Consider the following 26559-nt stretch of genomic DNA (forward strand, 5'->3'; position numbering starts at 1 on the left):
TAAATCTAGAGTAATAAAATTTAGAGGTGGGATTTTACTGATAACGGGATTTTACCAACATGGGATTTTACCGATAACTAAGTTGGGCAGTACCTGCCGATAACCGATTAATTAACTGATAGTTTATAAGTTTTATTTTTTAATTATATTAGATGCGTTTCTGATTTGTTTATATGTTTCTCTCGGCTACATGAACATATTAATTGCTGTTCTCACATTACTAGCTTTTAAAATATGACACCATGTTGTGTAGAGTACTGTATACATACCTTTTCATTGTCAAGGTTTTAAACGCGCATCTGATGTATTGTGCTCCGTGCAGAGTGTAGCGTCACATGTCAAAACAAACACCATGAAACGTCAATTTTTATTTCACCTCTAGAGGCTACTTTAGAGGTCTGTGTAATGACAGTGGACCCTTCTCAGCCTCTCTCGACAGATACAACTGGGAAATTGGTGTGGATTATTACTGATAACAATAGTTCTAGAAATCGGTCAAAAAGATATATCGGTCAACCTCTAATAAAATTCATAGACATGCATTCGGCAGAATGTACGTGTGAGTGACACATTTCCCTTTCATTCTTTTCTCCTTTCTTACTCACTGCTTCACTCATTGTGCCATTTTATCTCAGCTCAACATTTACAGGAATATTTTGTTCATGGACTCTTTGTTGGCCTCTTGTTGTGTTTTGTCATGTCCTCTTCCGTGTCATGTTTTGTTAGCTGAGCCCCCACTCATCTTTAGTGATTATAAGGGTGTACCCAGAACACACATACACATGTACATTAAAACAAAAGGCACAGCAAGCCTGTTGGCCTGAATGTTTGTGTTAGTGCTTCTTGTTTTGGTTATTTGAGAAGAAACCCCTAGAAGTCCTATCAGTGTTGCAGAGTGCTGGGATCCTTCCCAGCCAGATCAGCACAGATACACACATTCACATGCTCTACACAGCTGTCTACACACACATGTTCTTTACACTCGACTTCAGCTGCTGGTCCCTTAGTTACAGTTTTCTTTGTGACACCTCCATATGGTACACACGGCATTCTTGACTCTGAGTGACAAGGAGAGACAGGAAATAATGGGGAGATGGCGATCGGGAAATAACAAGTCGGACTCAATCTCATGTTGCTGAAAAGATCTGCTTAGAATTTCCAGGCTAATTTATGTACACATGCTGTAATAATCAAGCTGCAGCATTTTTTTAATTTTTATTATTTGCATTTTTTTTGTGTGCGTGTGTAGTCGAGCTACAGTTGTAGCTCATCTAGGTCTGTTAGTCCGAGTTCACAAAAATTACTTTTATGATTTCGTTTTTCTATGACACTTTAAAAAGGTGAATTGTGGTTTTAGTTTGACTGAAATCAAAAATTTAAAGTGCATTTAAATGCACTTTATGACTCCTTATGTTTCTGACAACAGAGAGCCCTCACAGTTATCCATCATCCCCGCACTACACACTCACACAAAGGAAAATCGATGGCATTTCATGACTGAAAGCTAGCACCAATGGAGAGCAGGTCTTTTTTCAGTGTGCACCTGAAAAAAGACCCTTTAACAGAACCCCTACCAGTTAATTTATACCCCCTTTTAGTGTCTTGGTTTTTGTAGTTTGTGTGTGCGTGTGTGTCAATATGTGCATTTATGCTCTTGTGAACCCAGTGGGAACAGCGGCTGCTTGCTGCACCTGGGGTCAGTGGAGTATCTCCAGGTCTGTCTCTTCCTCCGTGTAGGTGGGGGCTGCAGCTTGAAGGTGAATGAGCATATAATAATGGGAAACAGAAGCTTAAACTGAGAGGTCTGTGAATAAAAAGCCCTTTCACCCCCCTCACCCTCAGCGCAAGGACATCCAACCCTCCTTCCTCCCTTGCCCTGCTCTTCCTTTCAAAGGAAACAGGCCATTTTCAGCCGACCGTAGTCAACTTAGCAGAATATTCATTTCATCGCTGGTATATCCGAAAGCACATTTGCATCAAGTTACACAGAGCCGGTCAGTATTACAGTCTGTGACATGACTGTCAAGGCAGGAAGAAACTCTGAACTATAGAGTTGTTTCGGGACTCCAAGGCTATTTTCTCATTCTTTAGTGTCCCAGTATACTTCCTTTTGTAGAATTCATTCAAATGAATGAAACGGCGTACAGAGTGACTACGGGGTCTTCTCTCTAAAGTTGAATTACGATAAAGGGGCTTATTGTTCAAACTGTCTCAGAGAATCATCTAGAAGCATCCAGATTTAACAAGTAAGAATCTCTCATGTCCACGTTAAGTCCATGTGATCTTATTATCTGTATTATTCACTGTTGCATTAATTAAATGGCATTTTAAAAACATAGTAAAAGTGTCAGAATGTTGACATGTTGTTTTTTTTATGAAGCTTTAATTAGGGCCCGAGCACCGATGGTGTGAGGACCCTATTGTAATTGCTCGGCCAATTCTTCTTCTTCTCCGAAACAAATCGCATTTTTGAGGGCCTAAACATGCTCGAAAACTCATGAAACTTTGCACACGCATCAGAAGTGGTAAAAATTTACGTCTGATATGGGTTTCAGAACTAGGTGTGGCAAAATGGCTCAATAGCGCCACCTACAAAATTTCAATTAAGCACCCTTTGTGCTACATTTCACGTACAGGTATGAAATTCGGTAGACACATGTAACAGCTCAATACCTACAAAAAAGTCCCAGGGTGCAAAATATGTAAACCCAACAGGAAGTGAGATATTTTGAGTTTTCTCTGCAAAATTTTGGCAGTTTTTGCCATTTCCACACGTTGTACTTTAACAACTCCTTAGAGTCCTGGCCTGAAGATATCTACGTGGCAATATTCAGTTACAGTCATAGCGCCACCTGAGGGCAACAGGAAATGACATGTTTTACACTGTGATTAACTCCTCGTAGGGATTTAACCAGATTAACATCATATTTGGTCAGTCTAATCTTAAGACTTTAATGATGTTAAATTGGGAAGATCTAGAGTTTTCGCTGAAGTGCGTGTCCGTGGCGGACTGACAAAGTCTGATGTTTCGCCATGAAAGAGGAAGCTGTTGTAATTCAGGCATACAATGTCCGATGTGCCCCAAACTTGGCCTAAAGACATCTATAGGTCAATATTCAGTTAGTCATAGTGCCACCTGCTGGCAACAGGAAATGGCATACTTTACACTGTAATTCGCTCCCAGAAACACATAAACATGCCATAAAGTACCAAACATTCTAGAAACACGTTAAATCATGCAACACTTGGCTAAGTGCTAATGTATGCGATTAACGGCACGAAACAGGAAGTTGTTGTAACTCAGGCATACAATGTCCGATTTGCTCCAATCTTCAATGTTTGATAAAAGTCCTGGCCTGAAGACATCTACATGGCAATATTCAGTTACAGTCAAAGCGCCACCTGTTGGTAGAAGGAAGTGTGGCACTTTGAAATGACTTGGCCATAATTCTCCTGTATTTACTCGCTTACATGCATGTCGCCCACTGTTCACTGTTTTCCTAAGGCCAACAGGTGGCGGTGAGCCCAGGTGCGAGGGCCCTTTCATCGCTGCTTGCAGCTTTAATTGTATTTATTATTAGTAAAGAAAAATTTTATTGCATGTATTTTACTTTTGGCAGGACGTATTTTCCCTTAAAATCCCCAGTGAGCAAGCCAAAGTCACTGGTCAACAGGTTTTTATTTGTTTTGTTTTTTTCAAAAGTACATGCAAACAAACATTATATAGATGTTCAGATGTTCTGAGACAATATTTATTTTCTTATCGTCTGGAGGAAAAATGCAAGACAAACCAGTTCTCATGTTACTTATATATGTGCCAAATATAATAATTTAGCTGGATGACCCATTGACAGAATCTTGCCTCTAGCTCTCAGTTTTGCTAGATTTTATAGCAGTATATTAAAATTTGGATTGTATGTCTTCGTAAGAAAACTGAAATGTGTCCAAAGAGTAATTCTGTGTAACTGACAACAGTTTAATTAACAATGATTCATTGCCTGACTGCTTGTTCCCTCTCTCCTCTCTCTGCAGTTCCCATACTGTGGTTTCCTTTTTCGTCATGAAGGCTGGCCACTGTGTGTTCATGAGAAGGTCATAATCCAGCTCTCCTCTTTGGACTGGCGTGTGTTACGGCCCAGTGACTTCTACTTGCAGGTGACTCCAACGCCCAGAAGCCCCCCGCGCATCACGGTGAAGTGTCTGGCAGTTAGCGGGCAGCATGTGGAGGAGCTTAACGTACCGGAGCTAGCATACACTTCTCTATTCACCATGGACTGGCTGGAATCCATCAACCAGGAGAGGAGTGTGGTCAGAAAAGCCGCCCTGGAACACTGTCTTTTATCAGCGGATAATGACATTTTTAGGGTACCATGGGAGGATATTGTTCACCCAGAGTTTATCAGCAGACCCTCCAAAGTTAAAGAACAAAGCGAAAGTAGAGGGATGGCCAAGGACGTTGCAGACAGAGAGGGGAGGGACTCTGACATAGATCAAGAAGACAACCCTGAGAACATACATTGTAGGATTTTTATTGACACTTCCACGGACCAATCAGGGGAGATGCACTGTCAGAGCAAGGGGGTTAAGCTCCTCCCTGCTCTCAGTGAGATCAATAAAGATGGCAGTGGGCGGAGCTCTAGCAGCACAGCGGAGGATTCAGAGGGAGAGTATGTAGAGCTAGCCGATATCTCCTTACCACGCTTTTCCCCACAGAAGGGCTCTCTCACTCAAGCCATTAGTATGAACTACAGAAATCTACATAAACCGCAGACTGCTGGTTCCACTCAGCCTAAAGCCAAACCAGAGGAGAGTCTTTTGAAGAATGGTGCATGCTCACAGAGCATGGTGTGTGCCATGCTGATTGAGGAAAACCTCAGTGATACCTACCAATCTGTGATCTTAACCCCCACTGCTCCTGCAGAAGCAGAGCGTCTTCTCCAGCAGGTGGACGGGTCTAAGTCCACCTCTGCTGCAGGTACAGCCTCCTGTGACAGTGTGTCTGAGCATGAGTCTGAGAGAGAGTTGTACAACCGTGATACTGCTCCACTATCTGATATGTCAACACAAACAGACAGTAAACCAGTCAACACAACACAACTAGACAGCAGTATCATTAGCACATCACAACCAAACAGAAAACCAGTCAGCACATCACAACTAGTCAAAAAGCCATTCCAGAGATCACAATCAGACATTAAACCAGTAAACGCATCTCAGCTAGACAACACTCTAGACAGCACATCACAACTTGTCAGCATATCTCAACCAGACCTTAAACCACTATGCATATCTCAACTTGACAGCAAACTAGTCAGCACATCACAGCTAGTCAACGAACCAATCAAGACATCACAACCAGAAGTTGAACTAGTAAGAACATGTCAGCTAGACAGTAATTTAGCCAGCACATCACAACCAGACAGCAAACCAGTCATGTCACAACTAGTCATTGAGCCAGTCAAGACATCACAACCAGATAGTAAACCAGTAAGCGCGACTCAGCTAGACAACAAACTAGTCAGCATGTCAAAACCAGTCAGCACGTCACAGCTAGTCAATGACCCAGTCAAGACATCTCAACCAGACGTTGAACTTGTAAGAATATGTCAGCTACACAGTAATTTAGACAGCACATCACAACCAGACAGCAAACCAGTCAGCATGTCACAACTAGTCATTGAGCCAGTCAAGACGTCACAACCAGACCTTAAACCAGTAAGCATATCTCAACAAGACAGCGAACTAGTTAGTACATCACAACCAGAATACCAACTATTCGACACATCACAACTAGAATGTGAACTAGTTAGCATATCTACACCAGAAAGCAAAACACTCAAAACATCACATCTATATGAAATGCCACTAAGTACATCACAACCAGACAGCAAAACAGCCGACATGGAGCAACCAGACAGCGAAGTAACTAGTACATCACAACCAGAGAATAAAATGTTATCTGGTAATTTAGAGAGTGAAAACTCAGAAGTTTCTCTGGATAATATTGAACTCCTTGAGTCCGATCCTACTGCAGAAGCAGAAGTCAGATCTGAATCTGAGCAGGTGAGAGGTGATTGTGGCATGGAAGGCAGTTGTGATCTGCAGAACAGTGGAGTGTCGGTCTCTGAGCCTCTAGCTGTCAATGTGTCTTTACAGAAACAGACTGAGCAAACAGATCACAGCCCATGTCAGATATACACACACATCCATACACCACCTGAGAAAGTGCATGATCTTATTGCCATAAAAGAGGACCATAAGACATTTAGTAACAGTAGCCATGACACAAATGAATCTGATGGTGATTATAGTCCCAGTGCAGAGGAAGAAGTTGGGCCCATTTCGGCTGCTCCGCCAAGCGAACTGGTAGCTTTGGCCTCTGTCACCACGGTGCCTGGGGAGGATCTGGTTACGCTCATTTCACAGGGTCAGGTGAGGACAGAATCCTGTGAGGATAGAAACAACGAGACAGAGGTGGAACTCCAGACAAAGGAAGAACGTGCAGAAAGAGAAGTAGCGGGAAAGCCGCCTTGTGAGGAGGCAAAAGTGGTAGAAAAGAAAAGCAATAGATTGTTGGAAAGCAAGACTGAGAATGAATTAGAAGTTTGTATGGAAAAGGAAGTTGAGACTGCTCAAACAGGTCTGGTAGATACCACGCCTAAGACTGTCTCTGACGTTCGAGTTCAGGAGGAGGGCAGCTTCTCTAAAGGAACAGATGAGAAGAAACAAAACAATGTTAAAGAACAAGGGGTGGAGAAAGAGGAGACCAAGGCCAATACTTTGAGTGAGCAGGAGGCCATAGTGACCAGCTATTCTGAAAATAGAGTCCATTCAGCATGCACTCAAGTCCTTGATCTAGCCTCAGATGTACCAAGCACAAATGGACATATGCACACTCAGGACACACCTACCACCGAACGAGAAGGGCAAAAAACAATGGAGGAGGAGAGAAAGGGGGAAAATGAGGAGAGACAAGAGGATGAGGTTACTTCTTCTGTGAATGGCTCTCCAGCAGAGCATCAGCAACAAGCAGACATGGAGTCCCATTATCATCAGCAGGAAGAGCAAGGTAGAGTCATCTTTGCCAAAGTCCATCCCGCTCATCTTTACTTTATCCACATGCCTTATTTCTCTTTAAACTCCTCCCACTTTCCCCTTCCATTTTTCGTTTTCCATCCCTGTTTCTTCATCTTAACAGATGCATCTAAGCTCTGAACTGTTTCAGATGCATCTAAAGACTTCTTCCACTGCCTCAGCTGATGAAGAAGGACCTACTTCTCTTCCTTCTCCTCTTCTTTATTCACTCAGTTCATTCACTTTCACAGTTTCATCCTCTCCTCACATTTTATCACTTTTATAACTATATTTTAATTCATTTATGATCCCCTCTATTATTCACTTTTAGCTTCTTTTAATGGTGTTTCATGTATGAATTGTGTTCTACTTCACGGCCTCCATGGTTTGCAGCAGTTGTTCACTATAGTGAGTCATTTTTTTTTTCATCATTCATCCATTGCCATGTCCACCTAGTATATTTACTCTAGATTAGCAGACTAGCTCCGGCGTTTCGACATTCAGGCCTCTGACAAGTTACAAATGGCTCTCAAATGGCCCATGCTTCGACCTGATAGAGCTGCTTTTCTCTTCAGGCTGAAAGAAAAGCTTGGGAGGCTCTGGTTTTACTTAGACTGGGCACTTTACAAGGACTCACTTCGTAGCAGGTCATATTCCGGCCTCTAGACAGTTTGTTTTCAAATTTAGACACACATCAATTCCACTGCGCACCATCCAAATTAGACAGCGTTTCACATCTGAGCTACTAAAGGAAACAGCTGAAGAGAAGCGTGGGTCATGTGCAGGATTTCTGCTTTGTGTACTTTAGTAACTCAATCCTGCTTTCATTTAGATTTAAACTATTTTAGGACATTTGTTGCAATGAGTAAAGCTGATATCAGATGAAGTGTGTTTTGTGTGTGATCAGGAGCTACTTGTATGCACATTAATATCACATTCTTTCTGCTTTTTTATTATTATTATTATTATTATTATTTTATTTTTTCCATAAAGTTGTTTTGAACAATCAACACAACTCCACATCCACATCATAAGATTCTGAACAGGTTGTTGTCAGTGTCCCACCTCCTCTTCCTCTTCATCCAGAGGATTTGGTTGCTTTGGATGTGCTCACCTGGCTCAGGTGTGGTACAGGTGTGAAGAAAGATATATGAGATGAGGTGATGTGGGTGGGCCTGAACACAATCCCTGCTGTGGGACCTCTGAAATTGCAGGGGGTAAGCAGAGGGGGATGTAAAAGTGTGTGTGTGTGTGTGTGTGTGTTCGTGGGTTATAGATGGAGTGTTTAAGTAATGGAGAACGGGTGGGGGGTGCACTGCTTTGAAGATAGGAACAGCAGACAGAAGAAATGATGGTGTGTTTGTTGTGGTAGTTTGACTATGATGGATCTGATTCTTTCTCTCTTAGTGGGTGGTTCACAAACCCTAAACATTTTTTGAGTTTCAGTACTACAGCAATGCTACTATGGCTGTTACCTCTATACACGTTAAAAGTAGGCTTATCTGCTTATCATTTATTCTTTTCATCATTTTTCCATTTTTCAGAGGATTTCAGGCGTTTATACTACTCTTAATCCACTGTTTCAAGTGAATAAGATTGAGTCTGCTCTTATGTTTTGTAAAGAGTAAAAATTGAAAAGTAAAACCCCAAATCTTCAGTGTCAGCAGTTTGCTGGGTGTATTTTTAGTTTTGAAAGGAAAATTACCTTTGGACAATGCTTCTCTAAGATCTATAAAACCTCTTGAAAAGCAGTAGAGACATTAATGAGAATTCAGTCTGTGAAAGAGACAGCTGATGAGCTAGGCAGATGGAAGACTAAAGACTAGATGATAGTATGGATAAGCTCAGTAAAATTTCTACAAGTGAGCAACATTTGATTTGTGACTGATTGGCCAGACCACTGCATTAACCGATGTATGATCTTTACAACAGACACACAGTGTATGCACACATTAATAGGATGGCACATAATCACAGTTATTCTATCATGATAAAAATAATAAATGTGTCTGCTGTATGGAAATATATTCAGTTTAAATAGAATGTTTTAGAGGCGTCCCTAACGTTCTGACTATTCAGGGTCCACAGCTACATCAGAAAGAAGAGAAAATCAGATAGAAAGAAGAAATGCATGAAAAATAAAAGCTGAGGGGATGGCCCATGGCCAGACTGAACTCCAGACTTTTGGCGAGACAGTGTAAAGCCAAGACCCTCTCTTCTCTGGCCTGTCTGGGGCAGCACTCAGCTCCTTGGGGGGCTCATATAGTTGACTTCCTCAATGTGAGCATTCTGTGGTGAGGAGGATGTTGGGTAGACAAGGAGTCAGGGAGAAAGCAAAGAGAAAGTAGGGGTAAAAAGCCTCTTATTTGTCAAATTTATCATAGCTTTTACCCAGCTGAAGAAGAACATTCCATTATGTTTATATTTCTTTCCTCAGAAGCTAGCTTCTGCTGTTCCAGCTCAAATCCCTTCTGAAATATAGCAATCTCAGCCAGATTATGCTTCAGAGCAATTTATACATGTTTTTCTTGCCCTTGTGCAAGCTGTTTTACGAGTCCTGGAATTCCCAGGACTCTATCTCATCTGTTTTTGATCTCAGTATCTATTTTCTGCACAGCAGCAGCAGTGCGTGGCAGCGCAGTGAGGCAAAACTTTAGTTTTATGACTGTCGGAAGCTGATCTCCGGTTATCTCTGAGCCATATCATGCTGTCAGGTATATGGGGCACAGATCCAAGCTGCCCTATGGATCGAAGCACAGGATGATACCTGGAATGCTTTAAATTAACTAGGAGAGTGTGTTTGTTTAATTTGAGGGCCGAGCTGCATGATGGTACAGATTGGGCAAATGCTCACACTTCATTCAACCATTTCTACATTGCTTTTTGTTAGTAGGGGATTCAGAGAATGTGGGTCTACTGGCTTTGTTAGGAAACCTGTCATGTGAAAAGACCTCACTGTCTTCAGAGTCTAAATAGCTTTGTGTTTCATGACCTAGAGATTTAGCTTTTTTTATGTTTAGAGCCAAATGTAGTTCAGCCATCAGTAAGCTGTGCTGTATATCTTCAGCGAGTAAGAATCTCCAGAGAATCCATTTTTGTTACTAAGTGATCAAACATTGCAGTAAACTCTAACTTGCACTGATCATATCAACGTTATCTGTGAACTTACTAAAGACTGAAGTGATGCATTATTGTCTTTAATGATAAGAGACAGATTGTAGACTGACTTGTCAGTGTTGTAAACTGGTTTCTTTGTTTACATTTTAGGAGTTTGTGTGGAAATAACTTCAACTGATTTTCATATTCCAGCATCCAGTCAGGAAGTAGACAGCAGTGTTTGCCACCTGTCTGCTAAAACCCAGAATGAAGACCCCTCAGCAGTTCCTCCACCACTGCCGCCCATCTCCCAGAGGACCCAGCCTGTCCAGAGTGAGGCCCATGACATCAATCCTGATGTCCTGAGCTCAGGAGTGCTCTGCCTGCCTGGTGAGGGTCTGCTTCTAATGCCATTAATATGGTCCTGCCGTCAATATGATCCTAAAGCTCAACTTTTAAAATGAATTTTAGGAACAAGAGATAAATCAGGCCATGCCCTTGTGACTGTGACAATGAGAAACACTATCTGGTTGAATCCAAACTGCAACAGTGGAGAGCTGGTGCGGATCATGGTCTACTTCTTCAGTACACTCAGGTACACACAATGCCGTTAAAAAGTTTGGGATCAATAAGATTTGTTAATGTTTTTAAAATAAGTCTCTTATGCTCACCAAGGCTGCATATTTGATCAAAAATACAGAAAGAACTGTAATATTGTTAAATATTATTATTAGTACTATTAGTATTATTATAATAAAATTATTATAATCTAAAATCTGCATTTAGAGCAATAAACCATTGAATGTTATTTATTTACCTTTCCTTCATCAAACACATGACCTTAATTTGACTTTCAGGAAGGAAGTTAGTGCTTTGGGACTGACTGTCCTGGTGGATGCCCGCAGGTGTTCTCCTGTCCCCGCCCTCTTTAAAGCTTTCAACATCCTCCAGGTAAGAACACCCTGACAGTATGATTTGTAATAAAACACATTCATATCCTCTAGAGAACCCTACACAGATAGAACTATCACATACAGTTCACATCCTCAAGGCGTTTCCTTTCTCATACTTTCTTCAATACTGAATGGAATGCAAACTTGCCATAAATCTTAATATTTAAAGGGGACCTATTATGCAAAATTAACTTTTGCATGGTTTGGCTATAAATGTGTGTTGGCAGTGTGTGTACACAACTACCCTATAATGATAAAAATCCAACCACTCCTTTTTTTAATCCCCATAAATCATAAGCAGTGACTCAGAACAAGCCGTTTCCAGATCCCTGGCAATGTGACGTCACATTAGCCACAGGCCCCATCCACGAATGTTGACAGACACAGCCGTTTTAACATAGAACCGCCCTGAGCGAGTTTACAGCCAGTTGTACAGTCCGCCATTGCTGCACTGACAAGAATGTCTCCCAAGCGTTTTAGGTGTTCTGTAGCTGGATGGATTAATCCACATAGCTCTCTCCATTTACTCCCTAAATCTGAGCCGCTGAAGATGAGGTGGATTAATTTTGTTTTCAAAGAAAATGCTCCCTCAACTCTACCGAAATTCGTTTATGTCTGCACGAATCATTTCACACCGGACTGCTTTGTGAACTAATGTCAATACAAATGGACAATACAAAACAGAGGTTGTGCTAAAAAGTTGTTACTCAAGGATAGATCAGTACTGTTTGTGATCCAGCTTACAGTCTCCAGAGTGATACTGGATACAGCAGTAATGAAGGTGAGAGCACTTTATTACAGTTCATCGGAGTTGATTTACGAATATAAAGTTTACCAGTTTATTAAGCACCACCCGAAAAGGCATAAGGTCTTTATATATTTGTTTACTGTTAGTTGTAATGAGTGTTTCTGTGTAATTCGCTGTGTATGTTGATGATAATGCAAGGGAGAGAGGGAGTTTATGGATAATATTTTAATGCACACTTGCACTGTGTTTTATTAAGCTCTTACAGTGATTTTCTAGAGTAAAAACGGACGCTTCATCTTTTGTGTGAAGTACAATAAACGTCATAAAACGCATCGGTAAAGTCAAACGGGGTCCGGTACAACAGGCTTGTATTAATATAGTGGATAAAAACAAGAAGACAATATAAGTTATAACCGTAATTAAACTAAACTATACCTGTTCTATCTCCATGCAGCGTATATTCGCAGTTTCTGACATTATAGTGCGTCCTGACTGAATCCTGACACCAGAGAATGAGCTCTTTAAGCTCCGGCCTCTTAGGCCGAGCGCAGCAGCTCATTTGCATTTAAAGGGCACACACTGAAATGGCACGTTTTTGCTCAACTCCAAAAAGTGGCAATTTTAACGTGCTATAAAAATTATCTGTGGGGTATTTTGAGCTAAAACTTCAGATACACACTCTGGGGACATCAGAGACTTATTTTACATCTTGTAAAATGGGGCATAATAGGTCCCCTTTAAATCTAACTTCCAACCAGACATCTGCTACTGAGGAATTCAGAAGAGCTTACTAAACTAAAGTAAATCTTTGAGAAGAGCTTTCATCAACATAATCAGTCATTATTGGCTAAACAAGGCAAATAAAAGCAGCGCATCATAAATATTAACTGTATGTGAATGCAACTATTTATTTCCACAGCTGGGAAATCACAATTACACATTAGGACATGCTCACACGAGATAGGAAGAGAGAGGAAGATTGCTTTGGTTTTCCTTTCCTCATCTGGGATTGATTTATTTTGGAGATTGCATCAACTTCTGAAATGAAGACCCTTGATTTTTGCGTGTTAGTAGTTATTTACTTGGGTTTCATCTCAATGGTTAAAGATTACTCTTTTACAAGAGTGGCCTGACTAAGGTGGCAGTAGAGAACACAAGCATCATATCCTGTTAGATTTCATTTTATACATTTACTTTTAGTGTTTATGGAGATTAAATGGCTTATCTCAGATTTGTGGCCTTACACTGTAGAAGAATCACCTACCAGCCATTTACATGAGTGATGTGAGGAAACCGGTAAATGGGATTATTTACAGAGATACTACAGAAACATGATCCCTCAGCACATTTAATGGAAGTGACTTCAGACTGAGTTTGTGCTGTGGACCTTAATGCAGATTAACTGCTTTCTTCTTCTGCCAGAAACCTGCCCTACTCTGACAGACTGGGGATGCACCAACACTGACTTCACCATTTAAACATCCTGAGTGAGATAGAGAGAGATAAAAATGAGCAATATAAAAGTAAAATTAATGAATGGTTTTAATAATGATGTTGTTTTGAGTAGCACAGGGCCTCTGTGAGAGGTTATCGTTGTCTTTACGTAGGCATTTGAGATTTAAAACAGCTGCAGAAACCCCCCATATGGCCTTTCATTTCTTTGATCTTTTATCTGTATCTGTAATCCATGATGGACTGCATACAAGTGCTGTCTTGTGGAAAAGGTGGCTTTACTGAAAGCATAAGAGATTCTTGATGATGTACTGCTGAACTATGTGAATGTCACGTGTTTGAATGCCCTTCAGTGTATTCAGGGTCAGTGCTAACACTGACAGATGAGGTCTGTCTGAATGAATGCAGTAGCTTAGTGACCAGTCCTCAGGGAACAGCCGCAGACTCTCCTCCCTCCACTGATACTATCATCGTAATATAGCTGTCCTTTTGAGCTGACAATTGCACTTTTCCCTCAGGCCTCTGTATTCAAATAAATAAGTATGAACCATCACCAGCCAAGGAATTGATTTTCTTTTGCCTTGTCTTTTGATTCAACAACAATATAGTAACACCTTGGCTCAGAGGCACTTTTGATTCACATTTTCAGGATGCGAGTTTTGTAAAGAACATAAAACCGTGTGAAACCATGCTACTTTTTTTCAGGATTCTTTTTTTTTTTTAACATTATAAATGTCTTTAATATCACTTCTTTTAATATCAGTTAAATCCAATCTTACTTTTGAACTTTGTTGGAATTGTGATGTGACGCATGTTTGAGTTTAGTTTATCAGTCTGATAGAGATCTATCAGTTGTCTGTTGTCAGACTTTTGTTTACTTTGAACAATCCACACGTTAATCATTCCATCTCATCAGCCCCCACATGACAGGGGAAAACTGGAAACCTGACCCAACCTCACCATATATTCAGGATTTTAATACACTCAAAATGCAAAGTGAAAGATAAAACGGCAGTGTTTCAGTAAATGGGCAATAAATATCAGCAGTAAATATGTCTCAGCCCTTTTGTTTGTTGATGTTTCTGGAACATTCCTCAGTAAATATGCTTGTTTCATTCCAGCAGAATTTTCTTTTCCTTCTGTTCTGATGTGGCTATGATGGCACGATAATGTGTGCATGATCAGTATGCATGATGACATGCAAGGAAACAGACAAAAACAGCTTTCAAAGGGCATAATAGACTTCTCTGGTCTGTTTTTACAGAATGTTGTTTTTCTGCTCTTTTGTTATGTGGCATACATTGACAGAAGGCTTTTATTGTGGTTCTTGGGGCACATGACAGAAAAGTGTCTGCTAGGTTATGTAACCTTTAAAAACTTTTTTTCAGTGATACAAATGCATAGTTAAATGAAGCGTTCAATGAAAATTCACTCTGTCTATTTTCTAAATGTTATTAATCTTATTGTGAAAGATTCATCCAGACACAATTTTACATCGTACTTTTTTTTTTTTTTTTTTACCTCGTAATTCTTAATCATAATGTCATAACTGGTTGTTCTGGTAAAATGACAGTTACACAATTACACAATTACACTTGGATATACATCACAATAAGGGGAAAAAAAAGATATGTTTATACTTCTGTTTCTAGGGGATTATTCCAATAGTACAAATGCAAGCTGTAACATCTATGGCAATAGTAATATCTATAAAAGTATGTTTTAATTCAGTATTATATTTTATATTCAGTAAACATAAATGACTATAAAATAATTTTATTGGTCAATAGGAATTCTGGTTTAGTCTGTGAAATGTGTGTAATTCATGGTGCTGTCAGATATTTATAGTTTATTCAATCTCTGCAGGAAGCCATGCCGGGATGCATCCATACAGTACTGCTGCTGGCCGACAGAGATTTGGCTCTACGCATGGAGAAAACCTCTTCTATACAGGTAACGCACAAACATTACCCATCATGTGTAACTTGCCATGACTTTACAGCCACGGTAACACTCAAACAATATGAGTGCTAAATGGAGTGCTAAATGTGGTATTACAGCATGTGACTTGCATTTAATGAGGGCAGGAAGGATAAAAAAAACAAAAACAAATGTAAATCCATAGTTTACTCTATAGAAATGGAAATGGAGGTCAGTTTTGACCTTTAGGTCCTGGAGAACAATGTCAGTTTACTGAAGGTTTCTAGTTAGTGTTAAAGGAAATCCTCTAACATCCTTTAACAAAATGTAGCCCACCTTTATAGAAATAAACAGCATCCACCAGCACTGACAAGATTCTGGCTTTCACCTAGTTACTCTGCACTCTTTGATAAATAGATGGCTATTTTAAAACACAAGTGTCTGTACTGAGACGCCGCTTGTGCCTGACACAAATCGGACTACCAGAGATAGACTCTTGTAGCTACATAGGAAAGTGCTTCAGTTGAGAATTTCTCAACAGCTGGACTGATAGTGTAGCCTAGACATCTATCTAAGCTATTAGAATAGCTGAAGTGTTTATGATGACACTATAATACATATTTATCCCCTGTAATGCAGAAGCTAAGACCTGATGACTGTTGTGTTCTGTGTTCTTTTTGCATATGTCAGGTGGAGTTGCTGACATCTTTGAAGTCTCTCTACAAGCATGTGGACATCGCTCAACTCCCCACTGAGTTTGAAGGCACTTTCCCTTATTCCCACAGTAGCTGGGTCTGTTTCAGAATGGTGAGAAAATCATCATAATCATTACTAGGGCTGGAATACACTACATGTTTTTACCTTGAGTTTTTAAACAGATTTGTAGCCTGAAAGTCTTGTTCTTAATCTAAACATTTCTTTTTGTTGTCTCAGAGGTTGGAGCAGCTCACCAGCCATTGTGAGGATGCTGTGAACCTGCTTCAGAACTCCATCAGCAAACTGGAGTCCACAGTGCTGCCACCTACAGCAGAGGTACTGCAACATTCAATAAAATACTTTTCTAAAAGCAGCTCTAGCGAAATCAGTCCTACAAAAAATGCTTTGTCCCAGCCCTGTGAGGAATGAGAGAGCTGTATATATTTATTTATTTTGATACTTTTATCCAAAACAACTTACTTTGTATTTAAGTATAGGCTACATATTTATTAGTTCTTACATTCTCTAGGAATCAAAACCATGACCTTGGAGAAAAAAAAAACAAAAAAAAAAACTATATATAATATATATATATATATTTCAGGCAGTTTGCCTGTGAACCAGTTGAGCCCCTTAACTCTTGGTTCTAGGACTCATTATGACCTTCTGCATCAGTGTGACAGTGAACTCTGCCCCAGCAGGGCATCACCATGGCACTGAAGTTTTCTGTTCTTAGTCTGAGGGACTTCTATTCTGTTTTCATGAAGTACAGCAGTGGCACTGGTGTCCAGTTGCAGTGATTTAAAGACTGTTCTATTTAGAAGTCATGTTGAGTTTTGAAAAATAGACTTCAGTTTGTGTGTGGTTGGGGTTAGTGTGTCAAGGCTTTGACTGAGTTGACCTCTGGCTGTCAGTAGAGGTCACGAAGGACCTTTTTTATCCACAGGCTTCTGAGGGGAAACAGGGCCTCAGGAGAAGTAATGATCTCCCAGAGGAGTGTTTATCTGCAGCCATCTTCAAAATCACTTACCAAGGGTTTATTTAAAGAGTAGAATGGAGAAGCAGAAAGAGTCTGGTGAATGAGGGTATGGATTTCTGCTTGACTTTGTGCTGAATGCAAAAACAGCCCCTCTTGTGGATGAAGTGATGCTTAGATGTTAAATGAATAGAAAACCAGAATAAGTTACGGCCTGTCCGCTCATCTCTCTGCCGTTTCTTCTATGTCTTCTGTCTCCTTCTATTAATCTAAATGTGTCCCCCTCTTTTTTTCTGTTTTTTTTTTTTCCCACCACAATTCTAAATTACTTTATTTTATTTTCTCCCAGTATTTTTTAAGAAACTCTCTTATCTTCATTCTCTTCCATTTAATAGTTTAATAATAAAGCGTCTATGAAGAGTTTTAAAGCAATTTTGTAAACAAAACTGCAAGTAGGCTTTAAAACACAGAGAAACATCCACTGCACTGACATTTGTAATGCATGTAATTGCTTTACAGTTTAATCCCACTTCACACACACATGCTAATTAGAGTGTAGACGTATGACAGTAATTATGAGATTTTTATCACTTTAAGTACTTTTTCAAAAAGGCTTTTGAGGTTATTTAATATAATATAATATAATATAACCTTTTGTTGTTAGCACCTCATAGACTCCGCATAATGTGTTCAGACCACCATCTGCATCATTGAGTGGGTATTATGGATGCTTTTCTGGGTGGTACACACACAAATAGACCCATACAACCTAAAAAACTATTACACCCCAAATGCTACCCTTAGAGATTACAGATAGATTTTAATTAAGACTGTGTTTCACTAATTTATTAACCTTGTTTACTAGTGAGAACCATTCTCAGAAGTGGTTTCAATAAATTTGTTAGGCAATTTTCAGAAAAGTAAACATGTAATACGTCATTTGAACCATTTAAAATGTTTAACCGTTTTACACCTTAAAAGAGATTAAAAAATACTACCATACTACTTTATGATGAGCATGTTTAAATTAAAATCATGTAACTACTGGTCAAAAGTTTTTTGTTAAAGAAATGACTTTTTATTCAGTAAGGAAGGACGCATTAAATTCAATTGATCACAAGTGCTGAAAAATGTATCTTGATTTCCATAGAAATATAAAGCAGCAGAACTGTTTTCAACATTGATAATAATAAAAAAATGTTTCTTGAGCACCAAACCAGTATATTAGAATGATTTCTAAATGATTATGCGACACTGAGAACTGGAGCAATGATGCTAAAAATTTAGCTTTGCAACATTTTGAAATATATTAAAATAGAAAGAGTTATTTTAAATTGTAATAATGTTTCACAATATTGCTGCATTTTTGATGAAATAAATGCAGCCTTGGTGAACATATGAGATAAAAAAATCTTTTGAATAGTAGTGTACACTCATATGGGATGACTTCAATCATATCAGTGGCCTAGAAAAGCTGTTTTGTTGTACATCTGTGTGCATTTCTACAGTGGATTTGATAACTTTTGCTGTGTCATTATGCTACATCCATACCAAAGGGGGTCAGTATATAAAATGCAAGACAAGTGTTGTATTGTTGTTAAGAAAGATGAATAAAAGCCAGCTTTAAGTACAACAGCACAAGTACACACACACCTGAAGGTGTGGCAGTTGTGTGTATCATTACACTGTACTGTAGCTTAAGCTCATTTGATCATTTAATGAGTACAAACGTGAGCTGGTATTAGATGAAGGAGGTGTAGATAACGTTTAATGAATAATAATGCATGCCTGTGTGCGTGAGAGTTTGTACAGGTAATGTGTGCTGCTGCGGGTATTACTCTATATGTCAAGGGAGTTTGTGAGACAGGAAGATAATGATGGGGTGTGTTTGTGTTTATGCTGGAGAAGGGATAGATATTACTCAGTGAGAACAGTAGAGATGATGTGTATTTGTAATAATCAGGTGTGGGAATATGTGCAGTTGTAGAGGAGTGTCTGTGTTTTATAGTAATGAATGTGTGTTTGTGTTTGCAGGAGGCACAGATCTTATTGTGCAAGTACAGAGAGCTGATGAGGACTGTTCTGGAGGACAGCAGACTGGTGCGGCTACAGTTGGAGGGAGGAGCCGCTCTGTCCCGTTTACGAAAAGAAGAGACCAGCGTCAGTCTGACAGAGGACTACAGGTGAGACAAGATTATACAGACGTCAACCCACTGCACACATCACGAATAATCAAATAAGCTCAGTTCCAAAACTTAGTGATCTAAAGGTATTCCAAAAGGCAGGGAACTTAATTATGCCGCCTCCTAAGATACCGCGTTTTGATCAAATTCTAAAGCAGCATGACATGTCCTTTGCAGAAAAGGCAATCCCAGAATGCACTGCAACAAGCTCATTGAAAAAATAAATCCAAGATAAAAGCTGATTAAACACCACCATTCAAACATTTTTATGTTTTTGAAAGAAGTCTTACCACAGCTGCATTTATTTGACCAAAAACATAGTAAAAACAGTAATATTGTGGAAAAATTATTACAATTTAAAATGACTGTTTATTTTATTTTAAAATAACTTTTTTAATCAATTTAATGCATCTTTGCTAAATGAAGATATTCATTTCTTGCCAAAAAAAAATAAAATAAATAACATCTGACTGACCCTCAACGTTTAAATGGTAGTATGTAATTCATTGAATAATAAAAAGATATTTATAAAAAAAGTGACTGTAAATGACTATTTTACATAAAGTTTGTATGTCATATACATATTAATGCACAAATTTAAAACAGTTGTGAGTTGAGTCTCTTCATGTGAGTTCCTGCCTATGTAGAATATTACAAATGAGTCACTTGTGAAGTTTCATTTCAGTAAGGATGCTGCCTTAATAGGCAGGTAGGCAACGAGGCAACTCGCTAGGTTTTGGAATTGAATTACAGAATTATGAGAGTTAAAGAGAGTTTGAGAATGACCAACAAGAGAGGAATAATGAGAGAAAGAGAGAAAAAAAGTGTTGAGAGCGTGGGAGAGCATGTTCAGGCCTCTGATGATCAGGGCTGGGTTCAGCTGGAGGTTGAGGGAGTGTGAATGTTATTTCCCACAGCTGAGCCAAGAGAAATGTCTTTATCTACACACAATCATTTCATCCTGAAACATACACACTTAATCTCAGAGCTAAACAGACACCAGTATGCCCATGGTATGGTTTGGATGCAGCAGAGCTCTTGTGCTGCTTTCTGTTTGACTTGAGTTGAAACACACAGGCATGTCTGCGCTGGCTTACTCAAGGGCAATTTCAAAGCCTCCTGCTCAGGCACAAACACTTTTTTGCTTTTGCCAAAGACTAGTAAATGAATATTCAATGAATATGCTTCTAAGTCAGCCTCTCTGGTCCTGTAACCTGATTTATTGTCCATCTTGTTATCTCCTTCCCTTTTGTACCTTTCATATTAGGTGAAATTATAGTTTAAAGGCTGTGCATGTTCTTCAAGTTGCTCATTTGCTGTTTAACAAATGCCAAAATGAAACCTAAGCTGTCTGAGCTGCTCACACACAAGCACATCAGCCGGATGCTGACAGACACACAAAGGGCTCAATCTCACAGGTGTGACTGAGTCTAAAGTGCTCAACAGTAGTGAACAAATCCGGTTCTCTTTTTTCTGCATTTTTCTGTGTTCGTGAGACTGACTACTTTCCTCACACATAATTTTTCTCTGTCTAGACTTTGTTTTTTGCTTTTTTTAACACTCCTAAAGGTGAACTATGACCCCTTGCTTTTTTACTGAATGGAATGATTGTGCTTTTACTCACTGGTGGTCTCTATTTTTTGTTTTTTTGTTTTCTTTTTTTTTTCAAATGTGCATAAACAGGAAATTGTGTCTCTTTTTTCCTCTCTTTTATATAGTCCTTGTAAAACAGTATAATATATAGTAGTAATAATAAACAAACAATTAAACAAAAAATGTAACAAAAATCACTAATAAAAAATATTAAATTAAATGTTGTTGTTGTTGTTGTTGTTACAGTACATTTAATTTAATAAGAATAATTCATTGGCTACATTTTTATCAGTGATTATTGTTGACTTATTTTTAATCTTATTATCATTAAAGACCCCAAGTGTATCTATATAGATCTATATACACTGTGTTCCAAATTATTATGCAAGTGACGTATCAGTGGGATTTCAGTACAATAAACATTCAGATTTTAGTTTTTCAAAGAAAGTGTTTGTTTGTTTTATTTCTCAGTATCTTTTTAGATAACTGGTATCAGTCTCAGACAGGTTTGTTAAATAGTTTGCCAGGCCTATTCAGGTAAATGGAAACCCTACTTAAAGATGTTGTTCCACATTATTAAGCAAGTCACAGTTCTCATGCAATATGGGGAGGAAGAAAGATCTTTCTGAAGAAAGACCGAGTTCTGCTGTGCTTTAAATCACTCACAAATCTTATGATAGTTCCATAATCTCCATTCACTTTTCACACAATATTAGTTGTTTTCATGCCTTTTATGTAACATTGCACTATTTCATGCTTTTAATCTTCAGAAAGATCTTTCTTTCTCCCCATATTGCATGAGAACTGTGACTTGCTTAATAAAACATCTTTAAGTAGGGTTTCCATTTACCTAAGAAGACCTGGCAAACTATTTAACAAACCTGTCTGAGACTGATACCAGTTATCTAAAAAGATATGGAGAAATAAAACAAACACTTTCTTTTAAAAACTAAAATCTGAATGTTTATTGTAGTGAAATTCTCCTGATATGTCACTTGCATAATAATTTGGAACACAATGTGGTAATATTGTATATATAGAAATTGTAGATATATAGATTTCATCACAAATGGTGTTATTCATCAAGTTTATTCATCTTCTCTCTACCAAACACAATTAATCAACAGTACTATGACGGAACGCTTTATTGAGCTAGTAATGAAGGCTTCTGATTTTTCATACATCCATCTTAGACTCTTATCTCTGTCATTCAGTCTTTTGTAATTCTCTCTTGCTGGAATGTCTTTGATATCTCCTGCATGCTGTGATAACCCGTGCTTGCTCTGGGTGTGTGCTGTGAATAATTGGTGGGCTTTGGACTGACTCTGAGGTCCCTGATTTGCCCTTCATGCTTCTCATTGTGTGTAACACACAAATTCTTTCCAACACTAAACTCATGTCTAAGTAACTCATGTCTTTCTGAACCTGTGTGACTTTTCTTTTGCTGTGGAACTCCACACATTGTAAGTGAATTTGGCTGTCAAGCTAAAAAAAAATAAATAAATGGAAATAGTCTAGGTAACTTCACTGAACATCTTTTAAAACCATGTGAATATGTCTTTGCATACATGTTTATCCAACAGCAGGGGGCACAATTTTTTGGCTGTGTCGTTATGCATGTGCCACATGTCTGTCTGCATTAATAAGTCTTGCTTGCTTTGATCAGTCTTTTGGCACTTTTCAAAAATAGTTTTTAATATTGACATTGGTGTTTATGGATCAGAGAGTGGATAACTCTGTGTGCTGAGTTAGTTGACATATCGTTGAGAGGAAATGTTGTATAAATGTTTGACTAGAGCACAATACAGTATTGTGTAAGTGAACTACAGCAGTGATGAAGTCATCCAGTAGACATCAACCTCTTCTGTTGTGCACAGTGTGCTCTGTCACTGCGTATCACAGCACTGGAAATTCACACCCAGATACATAAAATGCATCATTACTACTCACATTTCTTCAAAATAAATTTTCTTGACTACACATGAATACAGTATACAGTCAATGACTTGCATTGTTTCTCCCATTTATACACTTTCTTTCACATACAACCCACACACACATACACTGCCCCCCCACCCCACCCCCGCCCCCAAAACACACACACTCACTCCAGCACTTCTCCATACTGTCTCCCTTTGCCAGATCACTCTGTCAAACAAATTTGCACATCCAATTACATTCAAAGCCTTGTCCAGTCAGTGCATCTTGTAAGACTGTTTCAGCCAGTGGGATGTGAGTGATGCAGTCAGTGTTTTCTCCACAGCACAGATGCTTGGAGTTTCTCTCAGGGAATAGAAACAAAGTCAAGACAATATGTAAACTAAATTTAAGATGCTACAGAAATCTTCTTGGTGTGTGTTTTAGAGATGCCATTGAGAATGCAGGACATCTGTATAACCAAGTGGATGAGCTGGTTCACAGGCTGGTGATGCTGTCCAACAAATGCACACAGGAACTGGAATTCATTATGGAATTTAAGACCCTGGAGGAGGGATTCAGAGAGGTGAGGACTAAAGTTTTGCACTTGATGTTATGAATTCTATTCATGACAGCTGCTTCTGAGACTCAGCAAATGGTGCTATAATATTTATTCTCTTTTATTAATGTATTCCATGTTATTTCATGTTAATATGGCCACTTCTCATAATTTAAACTTGAAAATAAACAAAGTTTTAAGATTAAACTAAGAAAAAGGGTAACACTTGACAATAAGGTTCATTAGTTAACATTAGTTAACTACATTAGTTAACACAAACTAATAATGAACTGCACTTATAATTCTTTGTTAATGTTAATTTCAACATTTACTAATACATTATTAAAATCAAGAGTTGTATTTGTTACCATTAGTTAATGCACTGTGAACTAACACGAACAAACAATGAACTGCTGTATTTTTTATTAACTAATGTTAACAAAAATTAACAAATATAGTAACAAATGTATTGCTCATGGTTAGTTCATGTTAGTTAATACATTAACTGTTAACAAATGAACTTTATTGTAAAGTGTTACCAGAAAAAGTAACACAAAATGGTTTTTATAGAAAAATAAATTAATTTACATTTAGAAAAAAATCATCATTAAATAAATGAAAGCTTCATATAAAACCATTAATGCAAGAGGGCAAGATTTCTACTGAGAAATAATGAAATAACTGTCAATTTAATTAAACTTTTCACTTAAATTGTTTTGCTGATAATGACAAATTTAAATATATATATATGTATATATATATATATGTATATATATATATATTAGTAAAGACTGCAAAATAGAAGCATTTTCGAGAGTAGTCTCAGACTTTTGAACTCCACATGGACTACCCAACTACACTCCTACAGTTTGTGTCTTCAAGGCTTATTCTTAGCGATGGTTTTCTAGTAAATTTACCTATTACACTTGAAAAATAGTGAATACTGTACTGAAGTGCTGCACTCTCACAAACAGCCTTACTAAGCTACACACTGCCTTGGTGATTTATTCATCTGATTGTTTTAATGGATGATTGTGCCCAGCAGGCAGAAAGAGGGGAAAATCCTGTTGGCATGGATATAGTGGAAGTTGTTGAAACAGATTAGCCAAGCACATACACACACACACACATTCATGCACATCATGAGAAAATGTAAACTAGCACCATAGCATCTGTATCAGATGACAAACATGTGATTGATGTGCTTGTGTGCTAATGTTTCAGTCTACTGCCAAAGTCTACTGTCACAGAGAACAAGAACCATAAATATGTTACAAGTCATGCTGGATGAAACTAACAGAGTAAATGCCCTTTCACACCAAAAACGATAACTGCAGTGCATGCTTATAATAAACAGAATGTTGCTGTGCATTGGTATGGACACTAATATAGTTATCTTTATAGTTAGCGTTCTTGGTGTAAGCGGGTCTTAAGGCTGGAAAGTAGCCGGAATAATTGATTGTATGTTTATGTTGTCTCTTAGGTGAGTCAGTGGATAGAGGAGGTGGGAGAATCACGTCTGCAGACGCTGAGTGAGCTGGAAGATTCCTTGGAGCAGTTACATCATAAACAGACTGTCTTCAGAGAATTTTACATAGCTGCATATGTATGTCAACTCTTATTAAACATGTTTTGCACAGCACTTTTCACCCCCTACCACAGCATCTGCGTTTGGGGTTGGGGTTGTCCTCATATTTTGTGAACAAATGCCTCATAACGTTTTTTATTTGTATTGAGATGTAATATTTTACTGCAGGAGTCAAACATTTGCTTAATTGTGTCAACAAGAGCTTCAAGAGTGTTTATCACTGTTTAAATGTAGTCACCTCAGTCGCACCCTCTGCTTTCATACCAGTTCACTATGTAATGCTGGGTGTGTGTGTATATGTGTGTGTGTGTGTGTGTGTGTGTTCAGGAGCACTGTAAGAGCGGTGAAGCTCTCCTCAAGCGCTTAGAGAAGTGGGAAGACATCTCCACTGCAGAGCTGCAGGTGTATGAGGTGAAAGTACGCTCATTCTGGGTCCATCTACATGATTTCTCCCAGCGAGTGGAGGACACCAAGGATAAAATTGACAAGACTGTCCGACTCTATGAGTTCTTTGACAAGGTAAGTGGTCAGTAGTTGCTTGTAATGTAAACTCACCTGACTGTTCTGTCTTCCTATTTTTACTTTTACTACCTAGGCTCACTTTATAAAATGTTCATAGTTTTTACTTCATATGGCACAATTCTTAGCTCTCCTGGTATTGAGCTGTATTGTAATGTGTGCAACACAGTGAAAAGTTGTGAGAAGTTTTAGAAGATTTTGAGATTTGTTAGAAGTGTTGTCTGTTATCAGATTTCTGAATGGTTTAGTATAGGAGTAAGTTACCCCAAATGAGAATTCATTATTCACACTCATGTCATTCCAAACCTGTATAATTTTCTTTCTTCTGTGGAACACAATAGAAGAACAGTGTTGTTGTTGTTGTTGTTTTTCTTCATACAATAAAAACAAATGGTGTGCAATATTGTTTGGACCCCATTTAGTTCTGAAATATTTTTTGTGTTCCACAAAAGAATGTCATACAGGTTTAGAATTACATGAGGGTGAGTAAATGATGACAGAATTTATTTTTGGATGAACTATCCCTTTAATTATATGTAATAGATTGTTTGAGGCTTTACTAGATTTAAATGTTTAAATTAGTGTGGTGGATAATGGAAGATTACTCACTTGTACTGCTTTCTAATTATAAGGTGTTTGAATTGCTTAGAATTATTACCTTAATACATTAATCCATAAATATGTGATCATTCTAACCAATGTCCCAGCAGTGCAGTTTGGTCAGTTCAGATTAGACCTGCATTAGCTGTTTTCCATACTTCAATAGATTTTTGTTTGACCAGTTATAGTTTTGGTAGTCTATTATTCAATTAAAGTTTTGCACTTCTTTTTTCTTTTTGTTTTTCTGTATTTTTCTAAGTGTATTTATCTAGCTTCATTGCAGTTTTTATCCTTTTTTCAGGAAACCCCTTTTTTTCAAGTCATATGTTATTCATGCAGGACATGTTCTTCCAAAACAGAAAGTAGTTTTGTTTAATTTTGGTTAGTTTCAAATTTAGCTTACTCTAAATGTAGTTTCCCTATAATCAAGTAGGCTTGGCGACCCTTGAAGTAGCTTTGGCGACCCCTGGTGGGGTTCATGACCCCCAGGTTGTGAAACCCTATTTTATTGAACACTTGGAGCCAGATTTGCTAATAGCTTGCGCCAGCGCAAACCCTCTTTTAGTGCTAAAAATTCTTTTTTTCATTCTCTTCATTCTGTCCATCTTACTTATTTTTTCCAATTTTTAAAAAAAAAAAATGATAAGACCTTTTGAATAAGCAAATACTTTATATCAAAACCTAT

At 38.4% G+C, this 26559-nt stretch overlaps 1 protein-coding gene across 4 annotated transcripts in view; it reads left to right on the top strand.

Annotated features, from left to right (window-relative positions):
• The window catches only part of plekhg4 (pleckstrin homology domain containing, family G (with RhoGef domain) member 4), a 64362-nt gene that overhangs the window by 14768 nt on the left and 23035 nt on the right, over positions 1–26559 (top strand). For 3 of the 4 annotated variants that reach the window (XM_051900215.1, XM_051900216.1, XM_051900217.1), the window contains exons 3-13: positions 4033–7069; positions 10384–10560; positions 10642–10765; positions 11028–11121; positions 15190–15276; positions 15934–16050; positions 16177–16275; positions 18950–19098; positions 23056–23194; positions 24651–24773; positions 25083–25274. In XM_051900215.1, the coding sequence (XP_051756175.1) occupies positions 4033–7069; positions 10384–10560; positions 10642–10765; positions 11028–11121; positions 15190–15276; positions 15934–16050; positions 16177–16275; positions 18950–19098; positions 23056–23194; positions 24651–24773; positions 25083–25274 (4338 nt within the window). The remainder of the gene's footprint in view (positions 1–4032; positions 7070–10383; positions 10561–10641; positions 10766–11027; positions 11122–15189; positions 15277–15933; positions 16051–16176; positions 16276–18949; positions 19099–23055; positions 23195–24650; positions 24774–25082; positions 25275–26559) is intronic. The other variant, XM_051900218.1, reaches the window with a different exon arrangement.

Source organism: Ctenopharyngodon idella, chromosome 7 (genome assembly GCF_019924925.1).
Source record: "Ctenopharyngodon idella isolate HZGC_01 chromosome 7, HZGC01, whole genome shotgun sequence".
NCBI lineage: Eukaryota > Metazoa > Chordata > Actinopteri > Cypriniformes > Xenocyprididae > Ctenopharyngodon > Ctenopharyngodon idella.